A 21679-nucleotide genomic window follows, 5' to 3' on the forward strand; every position below is an offset into this window, starting at 1 on the left:
GGAGCATGCCACTGTACTCCAGTCTGGGTGACAGAGTGAGACTCCAACTCAAAAAAAGAAGATACTTGGTGTCATAAATCTATACATAAATTCTTCACAAAATTCACATTAAACACACAGTACCTATTCAAAATAACCTGACACATTCAAAGTATATTTATCTGAGGATTCTGATATAACTGAAAATGTGGCCGGGCGTGGGGACACACACCTGCAATCCCAGCACTTTGGGACGCCAAGGCGAGAGAACTGCTTGAGGCTAAGAGTTCAAGACTATCCTGGAGCCGGCTCGGTGGTTCAGCCTGTAAACCCGCGCCTTTGAGAGGCTAAGGTGAGTGGATTGCCTGAGCCTGCGGGTTCGAGACCCGCCTGGGCAGCGAGACCTCATCTCTACAATAAATCAAAACATCAGCTGGGCATGGTAGCGCATGCCTGTAATTCCGGCTACTTGGAAGGCTGAGGCGGAAGGATTGCTGGAACTCAGCAGGCGAGGCTGCAGTGGCCGGGAGAGGCCACTGCACTCCAGTCCGGGCAACAGAGTGAGACTCCAACTCAAAGAAAAAAAAAAGACTAGCCTGGGCAACATAGCAAGACCTTGCCTATACCAAAAAATCAAAAATATTAGCTGGACATGGTGACACACTGCTGTAGTCTCAACTACTAAGGGGCTGAGATGGAAGGATCACTGGAGCCTAGGAGGTTGAGGCTGTGGTGAGAGTTGTAATTCTGCCACTGCACTCCAAACTGGGTAACAGAGTGCAACTGACTCAAAAAAAAAAAACCCCAAAAAAACAAACTGGAACATGTTATCTATAGCTAATTTTTTTTTTTGGTGTTTTAATTTATTTGGTAGTTTTCTTAAATTTTGTATAACTTATAAATATGTCTGTTTCAGTAGACAACAACAGAAATTAAAAATAAATAAAATGTGTGACTGTTTCTACATATGGTTAAGAACGAAGTGGTCAAGACAGAATTTGAAAGCAACAATCACTGGAGAGACAAAACAGAAAAGCTATGAAAGTATGAGATATTCACATATCACAAAACAACAAGAAAGTATTACCATCTGCAAAGCTGAAATAACTGTAGTATTCCTTCAAGATATACAAGTCTCAATATATATAAATACTATTTAACCTATAGTGTTAAGACAAAATTTATTAAAAAATCATCACTGACATTAACTGATCACTTACTATGTGCCCAGCACTGTTCTAAGTGCTTTACAGCTCATTTAATCCTAACAATCACTTAAGAGTTAAGTGAGAGGACTCCTATTTTATTTTATTTTATTTTTGAGTTGGAGTCTCACTCTGTCGCCCAGACTGGAGTGCAGTGGCAGCTCCCAGCCACCGCAGCCTTGACCTGCTGGGCACCGGCGATCCTTCCGCCTCAGCCTTCCAAGTAGCCGGAATTACAGGCATGCGCTACCATGCCCGGCTGATTTTTTGATTTATTGTAGAGATGAGGTCTCACTGCCCAGGCGGGTCTCGAACCCGCAGTCTCAGGCAATTCACTCACCTCAGCCTCCCAAAGGCACGGGATTACAGGCTGAGCCACCGAGCCCAGCTGAGGACTCCTATTTTAAATGACACAGATTATTTTATCCAAACTGTTAGTGGCAGAAACAAGATTCAAATCTAGGCAATGTGGTTACAGAGCTCCCTATCTTAACCACATTGTTCTTTTGCCAAAGACAGCGGAAAATGTTCTTTGTTGATGATGTCTAACGACACAGTCCCAAGCGCTAATCCGTAGTGTCTGTGAGTGTCTGAAACAATGAGCAAAACGAGTGGAGGGCAATCACTACTAAAGAATTCACAGAAACTCAGGAGAGGGAAAAAAATGTTTTGTTAACTGGCTGATAGACTAATGTAACTGATGGATATACATTAATCTTTTAGTGATTTATCTGTCCTTCAGTTGTTGAGACTTCATCCATTGTTTGTAAGAAATTAAATTAGTATTACTTAATGCCAACATAATAAGTCCAAATATCAAAACCAAAACTTCATGACAGCACTCATTTGAAGAGTACCACTCAGTTGATTCTGAATATGTGTACATTTTTTAAGCTAATATAAAAAACTTAATACAACATCTAAAAATACACAAGGAGAACTCACACACTCATGAAATTATCTTTAAACTCAGCTGACAAGAACAGGTTATAGTCAGGTTTAAAGATATCAATATTATTGAGATCTTTTCCTCCAAACTTCTTAGATACTAAGTTGCCTACAGGGAGCAAAAATGATTGGGATTTAGTCAGTCACCTTATGGGAAGGCTTAAATGTAGTCAGGTGGAAAGTGCAGAAAACAAGTGTATTGGTTACTTGTGAGTTTGCTGTTGATTCTTTAAGTTCCACAGTGCCATTTGATGCACTTGCCCTAACATAAGTAACCACAGTACCTATCACTTGACAGCCCATTCAGGTCACTATACTGAAACAAAACCAATCACCCTTCCTAACAGTCATTTTAATCTCTGTCAATCAAAATCCAGGTATATTTAAACATCAGTCATTTTTTAACACAGTCAGAAATTCAAAAGTATACTGCCTCACAGTATCACTGAGTAAAAAGAAATCAGGTATATAAAATTTTTCTAACAACAGTATTTAAAGCAGATAGCTAGATATTTACTAGTTAAACTAACAAAATAAGAAACAGCTAGAAAGGGAAAAAACCACCATCAATATACCTTAAAGTAAAATGTTGAGAAAAGTGAAAATCAACACAAAATGTTGGTGAATCCCGAGATGTGTTTCATATGGCTAAGTAATAAGCTTTCCTTTCAATAGATTTATCTTCTCACTCATCCAATGATCTGACATTCAACCAAAGTTATTTATTTAACCATTCTCATTTAAATTCCATCTAAAGAAACACTGTAGTTTTCAAGCTCTTAGCTGCATATTTTTATATGTACATTATAGTAGAACTAATTTCCAAATTTTGGCAGCATCCCAATGTAAATACCAAAATAGGTTAACACGATGGACTGATACTTAAGTTTGCTAAGTAAAAAATGGTAATTAACAATGGAAAATCACGGCAACACATTTTAAAAGTTCAGAACTTTCTGACATGGTATAAAGTACAGTGTTTTATGCACAAAATATCTAGATATTATTAGGATTCAAAAGTGTATAAACTGTTCACATAAAGACTTGCCTCATTTTCAAGGACTTACCTTCTTTTTATCCCTCATTGAGCCTTTGCCTCGGACCATTATTTTACATCCTGTTTCTGCTTCAAGCTGTTTGGCTGTAAGTCCTCTCGGTCCAAGGATTCGCCCAACAAAATTAAACTGGGGGAGGGGAAAAACACCATACATTATTCACTTGCTGAATTTATAGCTCTTAAAATTATAAAGCGTATACATATTTACTAACTCAAGTTAAATATCTTTTTATTACTAAGTTGAAATAAAATCTAAAGCACTAATGAGTTTTTTGTCAAGTCTAGGGTATATCTATAATAGCTTATTGTTTGGCACAAAATTTTCATATTTATTAATACAGACTATTAATTAGGAACAATAGTATCCAGTCAAAGTGACTATACTGAATTGTTCAACATACAATCTAAAACAAGACATATTAAAGAGTTTGACAAAGTATTACACATCAGCCAAGAACGTAAAAATCTCTTTCATAAACTAATGAGGGTATTGAAGGAATTGTTAAGTAACTGCCCTTTTTACTGAAATCCTTGGAGAAAAGTCCTGTTTTATTTACCTAACAAGTTACACTTCCTCCAAAGCAACTAACTGTTCAGAGAAAATGGTGTAACTGACAATTAGGAGTTGACTACTAAAACACTGAGGATCAAATCTGGATCCCATGCTATGCAAAATGTGTAAGTCTTAAAAGTAGTGTATTTGTTTACCACATTCCTTAAAGAATTTTATGTCTTAATTCTCATTTTCTTTTCCACCTTTAACTTATACTACTATTTTTACAAGAAGCCTAAACTCTTTTCATGAACAGACAGTAATATAAATAACTGTATAAATAAAAAGTTACCATCCCTCAACAGAAACTTCTATTACACAAATGTGCAAATTATTATTTTTTTTTTAACAAAGGCCAGTGGAAAGAATAGCCTGACTATTAAAAAGCAAATTTTTCTTATTTGCATGACAGTTGCCTAAAAAACAAAAAAATGAGTGCTTACCATCAGTTTCACAAAAACCCATGGGTGGTTTTCACTTATTTATTCAATCAAATAGGTACTCATTCTTATGCATATAGCCTCCTACTTTTGTCTTGCATGTCCCCCACTGTTAGCATGTCAGTACATAAAAGTAGCATGCTAAAAAAAACTACTGCTGTCATGGCTTAAGAAGCTGAGTAGTTCTTCCATCTCTGTACTCCAGTGGCTCTTAACTCTGCTTCACAAAGCTGCTCACCAGCATTGCCACATCTTAGAAAAGTGATTCTCTAATAAAAGGTCCTAAGAAAGTCTAATTCCCCAAGTGAATTTTCACACAACTTCTTTCATCCCATGTTGAGACCTACAGACTGATCTAGTTCTACAAGATCTCAAATTCTGAAATTTGCCCATACTACCTCTTAATATTCAAACAAAGGCTCTTATCCTTGTCCACCCCATCAGCACATAAGTTTACCTCTTTACCCAACCTAAATCCCCACTGGCATCCATATTAACAAAGTACTTCTAACTTAGAATCCTGTCAACTTGACATTCTCACATCTCCAATTTAAATGAACTTAAGTAGTAGCCTATAGCTAAGAGTTTAAACTCTGAAAACACACAAATTCCAACTGGTATCCAAGCTAAAATATGAAATGGTAATTAGAAATCTGAAAATCACATCAAGTAAACCACAATTACATAATGGAGATTATACTATTTGATAGAGTTGTAGTGACAATGGCATGTGCACAGATGTATGAATGTACAGCACAATACATATGCAAGGCCTAGTACAAGGTGTGCCACACAGTAGACATTTAATAGCCTACTAAGTCCACTACAAATTCTCTTAAAGAAGTCTTAAATTCAGCTTACAATGACAGAGAAGGAAATGTGATCAATAGCAAATTTGTCCTACAAACCCTACAAACTCCAGAGAGACTTGATACTCAGGCACTGGGTTTCATAGAAAACAAGAAAGAAAAGGTGGAAATAATACACAGAACACCAAGAGCCAGACATCTGAGTTGTAGGTAACAGGCTAGAGGTTTTTCTCTGGAAAAACTGAAACACCCCCAAAGAAAACAAGGCTTCCATGTCCTAGCATATGACTCCCATCTCAAAGACTGGCACTTCAGGTGATCACCTCAAATCAAGTCCAGCAGTGGAAAAGCTCTGTTCACGAATGCAAGCTGCTATTTCAAATTCTCAGTGCTTCATACTGAACAAGGCTCCCCAAAGACATCAGGAAGAGCTCTAACACAAAAGAAACAGTACAAGAAGCAGGAAAAGGGACTGATCCTTGAAGAAAAAGACTCTGCTGGATTAAAAGAAACAATGCAAAAAAAATTATTATCTAAAATGGTTGTACATGTTTGTATTCCCAACAGAAGAGTATATATTCATATAAGATTTTGTTTTGCTACTTTCCTCTCCAGCACTTATTTTCAGTGGTTTGTGGTTTTTTCTTCTTCTTTTTTTTAATCTTAGCCATTCTAATGCATTTATTAAATGTTTCCATTAGCATTTTTCTGATTACTAAACGAAATTGGGCATTTTTTCATGTTTACTGGCCATTCAAATATACTTTTTCTAAAGTGCATTTGAAGTTTCCTGACTATTTTTCTATTGTGTTGCTTATTTTTTCCTCATTGATTTCTAGTTTGTGGTTACATGAGTAGCAAATACTTTTTCCCATTCTGTGTGGCTTGCCTTCTCCCTTCTTAAAGGTGCTTTATGATTTTTAGAAGTTTTTAGTTTTAATGTAATTCAAGTTGTCAATTTTCTTTTCATGGTTAGTTTTGTTTTTTTTTTTTCCTTTTTTCTGTGTCCTATTTATAAAAAGTCTTTCCCCAATCCAAGGTCATCAAGATATCCTCTGGTATTATCTTTTGTAAATAAGATGGCATTCTTTTTTCTTTTCTCATATGAATATCCAAAATGTCCTAACTCAAAATTACTCAAAGACCATCCTTTTCCAATTGCTCTATAATGTTATCATTGTCATAAATAATCATTTATATATACAACTGGCCCTAAGTGTCCATAGGGGATTGGTTCCAGAACCCCTCAGTGAATGCCGAAATCCACAGATGCTCAAGTCCATTATATAAAATGGGCACAGTATTTACATATAACCTATTTCTATTTTCCTCTTCTTTAGATTACTTATCATTCCTACTACTGTGTAAATGCAATGTCAATTGTAGTTATGTTGTATTGTTTAGGGAATAATGGCAAGAAAAAAGTCTGTACATGCTCAGTACACATGCAACCATCTATTTTTTTCTACCAAATATATTGATCTTCGATTGGGTGAATCCACATATTGGAAGCCAAAGATAATAAGGGCTGATAGTACTTGGGTCTATTTCTACTTGGCTCTATTCTATTACATTTAGCTACTTATCCTTGTTTTAATATCATATTGTATTAATTTTGTAACTTTATAATAAATGCAGTACAGCAAGTTCTTCCACCTTGCTCCGTCTCAAGAATCTCTTAGCTATTCCTGATCCTTTGCATTTCCACATACTTAGAAAAATTTCTAAGTATAATGTTAATTTCTAAATTAATGTTTGCAAGAATTTTTATTGGGATAATATAAAATAGTCTTCAAAATGATAAACATGGTATAATTTCTCCACCTGGTTAGGCTATTTCTCACTTTTCCCAAAAATGAAACTTTTCTTTATTATACCTTTACTCATGTTTTTAAATTTTATTCCTAGAAATCTGTAGGGCTTTTTCAGCTTTTGTAAATCATATTTTAAATTTTTAATTTTCTGTTTCTGGCATATGAACATGTAATTGGCTTTTCTACATCAACTTTGTAACCAGTGTTTCTTCATTTTGATTCCCATAATTTTTCTGCGGATTCTTTTCGTTTCTTTATGTGAACAATCACACTGCTTGCAAATAGTGACAGCTCTACTTTTCCCCTTTCCAACCACATGTTTTTAATTCTTTTTCTTGCTTTTTTGTTTTTTTTTATTTTTGGTGAGAAAGCAGGATTTATTGAGAGGACAGAAAAGCTCCCAGAGCAGGAGGGGATCTGAGGAGGTTACCTGGATGTCTACATTTATTATTTTTCACCATCTATTAAAACAACTATACCCTGAATTGTACCCCCATCTCTATAATAAATAAATACAAAACAAAATAATATTTCTGCCTAATTCTGTTATTGCAATAGATTATAACTAATTGACACATGTTAAACCAATCTTGCATTCCTAAAATAAACTCAACTCGATCCATTGTATTATTCTTTTTTAAAATTGCAGGATTCAGTTTCTTAGCATTTTGGTGAATTTTACATTTTTTTGAATTGCCTTCATGAATGGAAATGGGCTGTAATTCTTCTTTCTCTCAATATGCCTCTTTGGCACCAGCCTCAAAACATGTTGGGTTGCAGTCTCTCTTTTTCTACTCTATACATAAGCTTATGTAAGACTAGTGCTATTTCTTCCTTAAATACCAAACAGAAATTCATTGGTGAGGCTACCTAGGCCTAGAATTTTCTCTGTAAAAGGTTTTTAACTGTAAGTTTAGTTTCTTTAATTCAGATTTTCAATTCCCTCATATGTCAAAATTTTACAAGTTGTGTTTATCTAGAAATGTGTTCATTTTGTTTAAAATTTCAAATTTGTTTTAAAGTTTATGTCCGATATTTTTAATATCGGACATAAACTTTAATATAATTTTAACATCTGAAATGATGTCCCATTTTTCATTTGATTAATTACTTATGTCTTACCTTTTCTTTGTCAGTCTTCCAGTCTTTTCAAAGAATCTGCTTTTTTGTTGACTAAGGTAGCCTGATTTCAAAAATGGTCACAATTCTCTGTCCCTCATAGTATCTGTGCCACGTGCAATGTAAATTTGTACCTCTTCCTACCTCATACATATGGATTAACATTGCAACTTGCTTTAGCCAGTGCAAGGTAGTGGGAAAAAAATGATCCCTACGCATCAGCCTTATGTTGTTTTAAGGCTCTCTTAGATCCTTATTACTCCCATGTAAACAAAACTGGACCAACCAGTTGGGAAATGAAAGCCATGTGACCCAATCACCATCAAGGCATACAGCCAGGCAATTCCCAAAGTAGAACTGTTTGGTTGACTGTAGATGCAGAGCTGAAAAACTGCTCTGAGGAAGCCAATCACAGAAGCAGGAATTCAATAAGTAGTTTTCATATGTTTGGGAGATGATTTATTATAATGTACCAATAGCTAGCTAATATATTGAATCACTTCATTTTATGTTTTATTTCTTTAATTGATTTCTACTCTTCATTTTATTATTTCCTTCCTTCTACTTCCTTTGAATCTGCTGCTGCTTTTCCACTTTTTGAAATGAACACTGCTCACTGCAACCTTTCTTCTTTTCTAAGATACACATTTAAAGCTTTACGTATACCTCTATGCTGGCTTTAGAGCATCCCACAAGTTTTGATAGTATTTCCATTATCACTCAGGTCAAAATAATTTGACATCTACTGAATATTTAAACGTGTTTTTCTCAACTAAGAGAGGACACAAACACACAATCATAGTCAGAGACTGTAATACCCCGCTAACAATCCTAGACAGATCACTGAGGCAAAAAAATAAACAAGGAGATCCAGAACCTTAACTCGACACTGGACCAATTGGACATAACAGACGTACTCAGAAATGCCATCCAAACACTACAAAGTATACATTTTATTCATCAGCACATGAAACATAAACCAAGACTGATCATGTTCTTGGGAATAAATCAAACATGAACACATTTTCAAAAGGCTGAGATAATACCAAGCATCTTCTCAGATCACAGTGAAATAAATACCACCACCACCACCACCACCACCACCACCACCAAGAACCACCACCAAGAACCCCCCCTTCAATACACAAAAAGGCATGGAAATCAAACAACATAACTGCTGAATAACTTGTGCATCAACACAGAAATCAAGACAGAAACAAAGATTCTTCGAAACGAATGAAAACAAAGACACAACATATCAAAACATCTGGAATGCCATGAAATCAATGTTGCAAAGGAAATCCATAACATGGCACTTCGTATCAAGAAGACAGATCACAAGTACACAAGTAAACAGCCTAATATCCACTTAAGGGAGCTGGAAAGGCAAAAACAATTAAATCGTAATTTAAGTAGAAAAATTCCAATTACTAAGATAAAGTCACAATTGCAGGATATAGAAGACAAAAATATCACAAAAAACATCAACTAGACAAGAAGCTGGTTTTTTCAAAGGATAAATTCAACCAACAGATCACTGATCAGATTGATTTTAAAAAGGAGAAAGTCCAAATAAACACAATTAGAAACAAAAAAGGCAATGTCACAACTGACAAATTAAAAAGATAATCAGATTGCTATGAACATTTGTATGCAAATATACCAGAAAAACTAGAGAAAATGGAGAATTCCCTGGCATCACACAGGTTGAAACAAGAAACTGAAATCCTAAAAAGACGAATAATGATTCAGAAAACGGTCTTAGTTATAAGAAATCCGTCTGCCAAAAAAGCCCTGGACCGGATGGCTTCTCAGCTGAATTCTACAAGGCACACAAGGAAGAGCTGATACCAACCTTACTGAAAGTATTCCAGGCAATTGAGAAAGAAGGAATTCTCCCTAGCTCATTTTATGAAGCTAATATCAACCTGATATCTCACACTGGCAAAGACCCAAACAAGCAAAGAGAATTACAGGACAACTTCCCTGATGAACATAGATACAAAATTTATCAACAAGATGCTAGCAGATTGTATCCAAAAATATATTTCAAGGATCACCCAGTATGACCAGGCAGACTTCATTCCTGGGATGCAATGTTGGTTCAACATTCACAAGACCCACATGATTATCTCATTAGACACAGAAAAACATTAGATAAAATTCAGCATCTCATCTTGATAAAAACCCTCAAACACCTAGGCACTGAAAAAACATTTCTCAATACAGTAAGAGCCATCTATGACAAATTTACAGTCAACATTATGCTTAATAGGCAGAAGCTTGAAGCATTCTCCCTAAGAACTGGAACAAGACAAGGGTGCCCCCACTCACCCTTAATCAGGCATGAGAAGGAAATCAGAGGTATCAAAATAGGAAAAGAGGAAGTTATCCCTCTTTGCTAGAGTTTTACCCTAGAGAGTCTGTCAACAATCTTCTCACATTGATAAACAACTTTGGTAAAGTCTTGGATACAAAATCAATGAACAAAAGACAGTTGCATTTCTATACATCAATAACAAGCAGGCTGAGAATCAAATAAAAAATACATTCCCATTCACAATATCCACAAAAAATTAAAAAGTAAAAATAAAGACAGACCTTGGCATCCACCTAAACAGAAAAGTAAAAGACCTTTATAATGAGAACTATAAAACACTGTTCAAAGAAATCAAGGATGGTACAAACGGAAAACATCCCATGCTCATGGACTGGAAGAATATTGTCAAGTTGTCCAGTCTACCCACGGCAATCTACATTCAATGCAATACCTATCAAATTGCCAATATCATTTTTTTCACAGACCTAGAAAAGACAATACAGAAATTCATATGGAAGCAAAAAAACACAAACAGTGAAAGCAATCTTCAGCAAAAGGAACAAAGCTGAAGGTAATCACACTTCCAGACTTTAAAGTATATTACAAGGCTACAGTAACCAAGATGGCATGGTATTGGTACAGGACACAGACCAATGGAACAGGACAGAGAATTCAGGGGGAAAAAAAATCAAAAACATGAACCCTCAACCAACTCACCTTTGCTAAAACCATCAATAACAAACAAATATGGGAAAGGAAACCATATTTAGCAAATGGTACTGGGAAAACTGACTAGTCACATGCAGAAGAATGAAACTAGACCCCTACCTATCACCACATACAAAAATTAACTCAAAATGGATCAAGGACTTAAATGCAAAACCTCAAACTGTAAGAATCTCAGAAGAAAATTTAGGGAACACTCTTCTGGACATCAGAAAAGACAATGGTTGATGACCAAATCCTCAAAAGCAAGTGCAACAAATGCTTAGACAGTTGGAACCTTATCAAACTAAAGTTTTTGTACAGCAATAAACCATTAAGAGAGTAAAGAGACAACCCATGGAATGGGGAAAAATATTCACAAGCTATGCATCTAACAAAGCCCTTACATCCAGGCTCTACAAGAAACTAAAGAAATTGAAAAGAAAACAAACACACACATTAAAAAGTGGACAAAAGGACATGAACAGACACTTTTCAAAGGATGATATAGAAGCAGTAAACAAATGAAAAAATGTTCAGCCTCATAAATCAGCAGAGAAATGCAAATCAAAACTACAATGAGATATCACCTAACACTGGCAAGGATGGCTATCATTAATAAGTCAAAAGCAACAGGTGCTGACACAGCTGCAGAGAAAGGTGACGCTTCTACAATGCTGGCAGGAACGTAAGCTAGTTCAATCTCTGTGGAAAGCAATGTGGCATTTTCTCTAAGAATTAAAAATTGATCTTCCATATGACCCAGCAATCCCTCTCCTGGGAATATATCCAAGGGAACAAAATATGCTCTACCAAAGACATCTTTACACGCGTGTTTACTGACACTACTCAGAACAGCAAGGATATGGAACCAATCCACATGCCCATCAAAAGTAGACTAGGCAAGAAAAATGTGGTACATATACATGGTGGAATATTATACAGCCATGAAGAACAAATCATGGTTTTCACAGTAACTTGGATGAAGCTGGAGACCATAATACTAAGTGAACTATCATAGAAACAAAGAACTGAATCTGCATGTTCTCATTCATATGTGGACCCTGAACAGTAGCACAATAACACAAGGCTGTCAGTAGACCTGGGGCAATATTAGGGCAGGGAGGGAGACACATGGCAATGAAGTGGATACCTGGTCTACTATCAGGGGAGACAGGTCCAGCTAGAAGCCCAAACTTCACCTGCAACCTACTTATGTAATAAATCCTCACTGTACTCCACAATTCTTAAATAAATAAATAGTTTTTCTCATTTCAAACACATAAAGCTTCCCTAATTATCTTTAGTTCTGATTCTAAATTTGTAATCAGAGAACATTAAGTATAATATCAGTCCTTTAATATTTGTTCAGACTTGCTTTTGAGCATAGCATATGATCAATTTTTGTAAATATTCCATGGGTGCTTGAAAAGAATATACTATGATTAAGTTTTACCTGTTTCTCTTTTTACTTCTATTTTTGTTTTATATGTTTAGAGACTATTAGAGTTGAGCCTTCAACAAGATGGGTTTGAACTGCATGGGTTCACTCATACCCAGATTTTTTTTTTTCAATAAAGGTTACATCAAAAAAATTAAAGTGACACCAAGTATGCCTTCATCTCCTGCCTTCCCTTTCACCTCCTCCATCTCTTCTGCCTCTGCCACCCAGGAAATAGTAAGATCAGATCCCTTATGTCTTTTTCCTTCTTCAAGCCTTCTCAATGTGAAGACTGTAAGAATGAAGACCTTTGTGGTGATCCATTTTCGCTTAATACTTAATGAATAGTACATATATTTTCTCTTTCTTATGATTTTCTTAACTTTTTTTCTGTAGCTTATTATATTGCAAGAACACCACAACTAACTTGTTGGATGTCTTCTACCTTGTTGGTATTCTTCTATTGAAGCAGACAATGGTGCCTTATTTTCTTCCTCCCACATCAATTATGTGTAGTTCATTGTCCGAACTGTTGTTCAAAGATGTGGAAGGATGCACTTTGTGATTTCTGAAAACCACTTCAACAGATTGATCATATCTCAGTATATATTCCATCTATTTGCTTTTTTGAGCAATTTGAATGAAAAACTTCATTTTTGAGAAATTTACTGTGGTATAAGTTTGTACTATATAATCACCAGCAATCTCAGTTCGCCGGATTGATGATGTTCCCTCAGAAAGGACAATCAGGTGCAAAGGGTCAATACAGAGATACAAATTTTTTGTTGGTAAATTTTCAAAATGAATCTTCCTTGATCTTACTACTTTCAAAGTCTTGTTATCCTTATATTTTAAACAGGATTCCTGTAAACAGCATCTAAATGAGTTATTTCTTCATCCAATATATAACCTTTGAATTTTAATGGGAACACTTAGCCCATTTACACTACATGGTTTATATCTTCCGTCTTATTGTTCCCTACACACCCTAATTTTTAAACATTCCTTTTTCTTCTTTCTGGCCTCCTTTTCTTGGGTGGGGGTGCGGTGTGGAGAGCGCAAGGTTTGCACATGAGCATATTTTCTTCTTTCCTTTCTCCTTTCTATTAGCTTGGAAGTTACATGTTTGTTCACCCAAAAGGTTACAACATGCTTTACTGACTTATAAAACATTAATGTTCATTTGTACATTTGAAACTTTAACAACATTTATTCCCCAATCCAGTTTACATGCCATTATTTTTCAAATTCTCTATATATTTTAAACTCAATAGGACACTACTTTCACTTTGTACAGAAAATACGCATTTAGATTTACCAACATATTTTACCATTTTTGTTATTCTTTAACATTCCAACTAGTCATTTTTCTTCTGCCAAAAAGCCATCCATTAGTATTTCCTTTAGTGAAAGTCGTTTGGTGATGAAGTCTCTGCTTTTACTCATCTGAAAAAGACTTATTTTTGAGGAGTAGGGTACCTTAAAGAATCTTTTACACTGTCTTCTGGATTCCACTATTATATCTGAGGAAGTGAGCTGAGTCCTCCTGCTGCTCTTTTCCCTTTCTGGATGCTTTTATAAAATTTCACCTTCATCATTAGTTGTCAGAAGTTTTACTATGATGTACCTAAATGTGGTTTTCCTTATATTTATCATGCTTAGGTTCAGTTTAGTAAATCTGGGACTTTTTTTCTTTCTTTGGTTACAGTTCTCAATCATACTTTCTTCACACTCTGTCTCATTCCATCCTTCCTCTTCTTCTAATACTACAACATACATTTCCCTTTCTCACTGTATTCTCCTTTTATTCTTCATACAATCTCTCCTGTTTCTTTCCATCACTCTACATCTCTATTATTTTCTTCTGAACTATCTTCCAGTTCAGTAACTCTCTCTTTAAATGTTTCTATTCTTCGATTAAACCCACCTGTTGAGCCAATAGCAGGTAAGGGATTTTCTCAGTTTGACTTTTCTTTCATAGCTTCCATTTCTCTTCCTTGTCTTCAGACTCCTTACACACAATAGGCATAGCCTCTATAAAGTCTGCTTCTGATAATTCTGATATCTAGGTTCTCTGTGGGTTTGTTTCTATTGTTTTCTTGTTTCTTCAGATTTTTGTTAATGTCATCTTGCCTACTGGTGTGCATGGTTATTTTCAAATGTGTGCTAGACAGTGTACTTACTAAATAGCTTATAAAAATAATATAAGACCAATGATAATGGTAACTTCCTCCAGAGGGGAAATCCAAGATCACACCTCAATACAAAATCACTTAGTGAGACAGACAGTTCTGAGTTGACATAGAGTTTCTGTGACAACTTGCAACCTACTGGTTCATTCTTACTCCTAGACTACATATCCATCAGTATTCCTTCCCCCAAACAAAGAATGCCAGGAGTGGAGAGTATAAGGAGAATCCATTAGACAAATAAGAGGCTCCAATCTCTGTCCTCCAAAGCTCAGTTGTTCAGTCAACCTCTACATATTCTGCAAATATGTCCCAGGAAAAAAGAGATTCCAAAACCAGGCTTACATCCTTGATCATCTAACCTCCTGAGGATCCTGAACTAGATAATTCTTCACAATCCTGCTGGGTCTCTGACGTGCTCAAGTAGGTATTTTTTCCTGTTGTATCCTTATTTCACTAGAATTGCACAGGTGGTCTGAATTCCTTTGTCAGTCCTTAACAAACACAAGTCCACTTACACTTTTTGAGAGGTTGTCTTTTAAATCTAAGTAGATCAAGAATTGACACAAGGTGGTATGGACTAATAATATGCTGAAATAAGGGTCTGAGGTAAAGAAAAACAAAATCGCAGAAAATCTATCAGCATAACCTGGCACTAGGTTCACCTTCAATAAACTCTTTCTACTATTCTGCAACTTCATAACTTATATGTGTTTATGTTATATAACTCATTCACATAGTCACAAATTACATTAACTCTTTGCAGTAGGATGTTCCCTCTGGGAGGACATCATAAATCAAGCAAACCACTTGCATATCCCTCCTGGGGACACAGAGAGACTGCTGCTGATTATACTACAAGACAAACTTATGCGGTGCAAATTTTTCAAAAATGTATGTTTCCTTGAAGTTTTCCATTCAAGCTGCATGAAAAAATAAATGAACTGATGGACTATACACTAAAATATGATTGATCAGTTTGGAAGTGGTTTTCAGGAATAACAAGTACATCCTCCTACATCTTCTTTGAACAACAGAAAGGATAATAAATTACACACTATTAATATGGGAAGAAGAAAGTGAAATTGCATTGCCTGCTCAAATAGAAAAACACCAGGTGGAAAACGTCAAACAAAATTACTATTGCATAACATTTATCAGTGACCCAGCAATGCATGTCAGTGACTGTCACACATTACTACATGTTAGAAAAATGTAAAATATTTTTGTCATAAATAAGTTCCTCAATGTCAAAAACTCCATTATAAGCCAAATATCATTATAGTGATGTTAGTTACAACGCCATGCTATTTAATATGAAGTGATTCGTTTTTCACTATTTCATGAAAAGGTGGGGTTAAACTGCTGGTAGGTGATCCATGAGATGTCTCTCAGTGCAAAGGGTTAAATTTTGCTGCCCAAAACAAACTGAACAGAGACAATAATCTCCACATCTTATCATTCATCCATGTTGTTTAGTTTTGGGTAAAACACAGAAGTCTTTCATCTTAAAATTCAATTCAACAAAACATGTTTTCTGAACTTATTATGTGGCAGGAAGTGAAATAAATGTGAGGAATTAAAAAAAATAAAGAAATCCCCGCTCAAAAAGACTGTGAAAATGCCTTTATTTGTTACCTTGACTATTTCTTAAAATAAGTAGCCTTAGCCAGGCTCGGTGGCTCAGCCTGTAATCCCGCACCTTTGGGAGGCTGAGATGCGTGGATTGCCTGAGGCTGCGGGTTCGAGACCCGCCTGGGAAGTGAGACCTCATCTCTACAATAAATCAAAAAATCAGCCGAACGTGGTAGCGCATGCCTGTAATTCCGGCTACTTGGAAGGCTGAGGCGGAAGGATCACCGGAGCCCAACAGGTTGAGGCTGCGGTGGCCGGGAGCGGCCACTGCACTCCAGTCTGGGCGACAGAGTGAGACTCCAACTCAAAAAAATAAATAAATAAGTAGCCTTGACAGTTACTCTTCAGTAATAGTTATTTTCTATACCAATTTTTTTCCCAAATCAATTCATATATTAGATATGCATTATATCTTCCAAATATGACCCAAAAAGGTCTAAAGAAATGCATTTAGAGATCCTTTAGCACTTCAAATAACTAATATGTAATTAGTTTAGATTTGTATCCTTTGTCAAACCAACTGGCCTATACTTCATGACCACTTAGAGAGCCCCTCTGTGGCACATTCTATCCTTTTTACATATTAAGCCTCCGTGGCAGGAACCACAGCAGCAAGATAACATAGAAAAAAAGCTTCCAGCCGGGCTCGGTGGCTCAGCCTGTAATCCCATGCCTTTGGGAGGCTGAGGTGAGTGAATTGCCTGAGCCCGCGGGTTCGAGACCCGCCTGGGCAGCGAGACCTCATCTCTACAATAAATCAAAAAATCAGCTGGGCGTGGTAGTGCGCGCCTGTAATTCCGGCTACTCGGAAGGCTGGGGTGGAAGGATCACCGGAGCCCAGCAGGTTGAGGCTGTGGTGGCCGGCAGCGGCAACTGCACTCCAGTCTGGGTGACAGAGTGAGACTCCAACTCAAAAAACAAAACAAAACAAAACAAAACAAAAAACAGAAAAAAGGTTTCCACAACAGTGAATTAATCCTCACAATTATTATTTACCAAATAAAAAAATTTTTTTAAACAGTAAAAAACCACATTAAATGTATGACACAAAATTTTCCTGACCTTAAAAATGAACCAACTGCTCCTGCCCCTTTAACTAACAGGCAGCTCAAGTATTTTAAAGTGCATGCCATCAGGATTCTAATACAATTGAAACTGCCAAGGTCATCCTTCTCCAAACGTTGTAAGTATAGAATGAAAAAAACTAATCATAGCAGCTGCTTTGTCTACTGCAACCAATTTCCAAGTTAATATCGTTTGCCTTACATTAAAATTCATTCTGTGTTGATTTATCATGGCAGTACTGCAGCTTCATTCAATTAAAACAATGTCACAACACTTTCAAAGAAAAACATTCCAAACTGTCTGAGCTTAGCGCAACTTTAAAGACCAAAAAAAAAGTAAAGAAGAAAAAAGATATTCATTAACCCTGCTGTTTAACTGCAGACCTCACAAATTATATTTCTGCCAAGTGGCATGTTAAATTCTAAAGAAGAGGTTTAACAACTATCGTGCCTAATGCTATTCATTGTTGTTCACTTCATTTTAAATAGAAATGATGTATTTCTCTCCATGGCAAAATGTAAAGCATTATGAAAACCTTTCCATTAACCGTCTAAGAATTCTATAATCAAAACTAAAACCTGCCATAACACACTATCAAAACAGGTAACTAATTAAAAAAAATGTATTTCCAAAAGCATCTCAATGAAACACTTCTAAAAACTGTTAAAGAGTAATGTCTGCCTAAACTTTTCTGGGGGGAGGCCAAGAACTAATAAAGAAAACATACACTTCTTTGGATTTCTATTTGCTTGACAGCCGATAATCCAGTTTTAAATATTACATTTGGTTATTCATACAGTGATTTTAGTTAGATACCTTACGGATCTTCCTTTATAACACATAAGTAATATTATAAGTATGAAACATACACACAGAGAAAAGGGTGTGTATATAGTTGCTGATGAAGTCTTTCACTGAGCAGAAGACAAAAAATGGACCACCTCTAACTTAGTCAACACTAGTAAGCCTACCTTACTCAAGTATGTGATAGAACCATGACTATTTGACACTGTAACTCTTTTTAATTTAAAATACCAGAATGAATACAGATGTTCTTCAATTTTAATAGGGTTAAGAACCATAAATCCATCATTATGCTGAAAATATTGTAAGTTGAAGTGCATTTTGAACTTATGATATTATCAATTATAATGGGTTTATCCAGACGTAGCTCTATCACAAATTGAGGAGCATAATGAATGTGCATTACTTCCGCACCATTAAAAAGAATAAGTCAAAGTATCCTAAGTCGAGGACTGACTATATACCAGAATGTCTTGTGATTTGTGAGAAGACAAACATCTGATCTCTTTTCAACCTTCATATTAATTCCTACGATTAATAAGTGGTCAGACAGATCTCCTGGAGAAACAGTTAATTTTGTGTGACACAATTATTATTGCAGAAATCAAATGGCAAAACCTTTCACATATTAGGCCTTTATAAACATTTCTATTCATGGCACATGTTATGTACAGGTGCTAAGTTAAAGGTCTCTTATAGGGTCATGTAAAAAAAAAAGGCAATAACACCAGCAGCAAAAGGGAAAATTTAGTAACCAGTTACAAGTAAAACTTAGAATTTCTGGCATGTGAATTTGGATATATATATATAGATAGAACTCTGTAATAGGCTGAACAAAATAAATTCAGATGAAGAGATTAGATGATTATTCTGGATGCTAAATAACAATCTGAACAAAAGATTATTTAACCAATTAAAATGAAAACATGAAGACAATGAAAGTCAAAAGTTTTATGACAAAAGATGACGATATTTGTGAGAGTATAAGGTGCAAAAAACCTTATACACAAAGCCTTCTAAAAGATCTCAAAATGATTTTAAAGCCTTTATCTTTACTACTACCCTTGTAATCCAGTCACCTAAGAAATTTACTCTTCTACTAAAAAAGGCAGGTGTTTTTAATTTCTCTTCTTTGTAACATTTACTGTCTTCCTTCTCATCAACCATGCCAAACTCATCATCATCCCACAATGCTGAGCTCACGTTTTCCTTCTGCTATTTCCTGGTATTTGTTGATTCCTACAGACAGTTGTTTCCCTTCTCCCAAGTGCAGCTGTCAGGGTACTTTGTACCTACCTCTAAAAAACTCATCACATACTATACAGTGAACTGCAAGTCTCTTGCTGGTCATTTCTTGAAGTCAATAATCAGTTCCTAGTTTTTTTTTTCTTTTCCACCACAGTGCCTCACACAATATATAGCAAAGAAAAGAAACGAATATGAATCTATATAGTAAGATCATATAGTGATTTTCATTCTCATTGTAAATATTTCCTGGGATTTTTCTACAAAATGGGATCAGAGACTGCCTGGAAATACTGGGTGTCACAGGTTTAAACAAAAGAAAAGAAGTAATAAACATTAAAGCCGAAATAAATGAAATAGAGACCAGAAATATAACAGAAAAGGCAAACAAGAGTTCGTTTGTTGAAAAGATACACAAAATTGGAAAAGTTTTAGTTAGACTATCCATGAAAAAAAGAGAGAGAACACTAATAAATAAAATAATTAAAATGAAAGGTGGTCTTACAACTGAAACCACAGAAATAATAAGATCATGAAGGACTAATATAAATAATAACATATCAACAAATTGCATAAAGTAGAAGAAATGGATTAATTCCTAGAAAATTACAACCTATCAAGCCTGAATCACAAAGAAAGAAAAAACGTAAACAGACCATTATTGAGTACTGAGATTAAGTCAATCATCAGAAATCTCCCAACAAGCAAAAGCCCAGGACCAGGTGACTTCACTGGCAAATTTCTCCAAACATTTAAAAATGAATTAACACCAATCCTTCTCAAACGCTTCCAAAAAACTGAACAGGAGAGAATACTTCCAAATTCATTTTCAAAGTCAGTATTACCCTCATACTAACACCAGAAAAAAGACACTGCAAGAACAAAATTACAAGTCAGTATCTTTCATGAATATAGATGCAAAAATCCTCAATAAAATACTAGCAAAATGAATTGCATGCATTAAAAAGCTTATGAGGAGGGACCCCAAAAAACCAAAATTTATTTATAAAAAATTGTGTATATTTATTCTTTCATTTAAACTTCAGTTACCTTCAAAGTACTCTCTATTTGATACAATACACCTGAAAATGCTTTTTCCACTGCTCATAACAGTTTCTCAACCATCACTTTTGATGTCTTTTAGTACTTCAGCCGGTTTTTTGTTTTGTATTTTCCACATTGGCAAAATGCTTCCCTTTGAGGACATTTTTCATATGGGGAAACAAAAAAAAGTAGCTCGGGGTGAGACTGGATGAGTAGGGAGGGTGAGGCACTGGGATCATGCCATTTTTTTATCAAAACCTGCTAAACTCTCAGTGTGGTATAGGCAGGTGCACTGGTAAATCATTCATCCTGAAAATGGCAAACACATTCAAAGAATCTCCCAAAAAACAAAACAAAATAAAACAGAATTACTGAAGCCAAACGCAGTCTCTCACATCAACACTAGCTGGTACACTGATGCCAATAGGTTCCTAGAACACTTGCCTAGTAGAGGAAGTCTATATCCAAGGGGTCTGCCCTCCAAAAAATAATTCCAGTTTCAGTTTGGATTTTTTTTTGGGGGGGGTCCCCCTTCATATATTCCATGCTCAAGTGGGATTTTCCCTTGAATGTAAAAATGCGTCAACATAGGCAAATCAGTAAATGTGACATTAACAAATTAACAGAATGGTCAAATTAACACAATGATTATCTCAATAAATACAGAAAATGTACTTGACAAATTAAATTAACATTCTTTCACAATAAGAACTCTCAACAAAGTAGGTATAGAAAAAATAAGCCTCAGGTTAATAAAGGCCATATATGACAAGCCCACAGCTAATGTGATATTTATCAGTAAAAGCCGAAAGCTTTCTTTCTAAGATCAGGAACAAGACATGGATGTCCACCCTTGCCACTTCTATTTAACATACTACCGGAAGTTCAAGCCAGAGCAACTAGGCAAGAAAAAGAAATCCATATCAGAAAGGAAGAAATAAATCTGTCTCTGTCTGCAGACAGCATAATCTTGTATGTAGAAAACTAACAAAAAACTGTTAGAATAAACAAATTCAGTAAAGTTACAGAATACAAAATCAACATAGAAAAATCAGTTCTGTCTATACACTAACAAAAAACTATCAAAAAAGTTAAGATGTAATCTCATTTACAATACCATCAAAAAGAATACATTTAGGAATAAATTTAAGCAAGGAGGTAAAAGATATGTATGTTAGAACTATAAAACACTATCAAAGAAACTAAAGTCACAAATAAATGAAAAGACATCCCATGATCATGGATTGGAAGAATTAATACTGTTAACATTTATCTACTACCCAAAGTGATCCATAGAGTCAATGCAA

General features: G+C 35.4%; 1 protein-coding gene across 5 annotated transcripts in view; it reads right to left on the minus strand.

The window, feature by feature from the left end:
• QKI (QKI, KH domain containing RNA binding) overlaps positions 1-21679 on the minus strand; it is a 127185-nt gene that overhangs the window by 93570 nt on the left and 11936 nt on the right. For all 5 annotated transcript variants that reach the window (XR_002481210.1, XM_021705900.1, XM_021705903.1 and 2 more), the window contains exon 2: positions 3200-3316. Coding sequence is in view for 4 of the 5 variants with exons in the window: in XM_021705900.1 (XP_021561575.1) it covers positions 3200-3316 (117 nt within the window). In the remaining variant the exon portion in view is untranslated. The remainder of the gene's footprint in view (positions 1-3199; positions 3317-21679) is intronic.

This window comes from Carlito syrichta, unplaced genomic scaffold (assembly GCF_000164805.1).
Source record: "Carlito syrichta isolate Samal-C Ts95f unplaced genomic scaffold, Tarsius_syrichta-2.0.1 Scaffold314800, whole genome shotgun sequence".
In the NCBI taxonomy this organism is placed as follows: domain Eukaryota; kingdom Metazoa; phylum Chordata; class Mammalia; order Primates; family Tarsiidae; genus Carlito; species Carlito syrichta.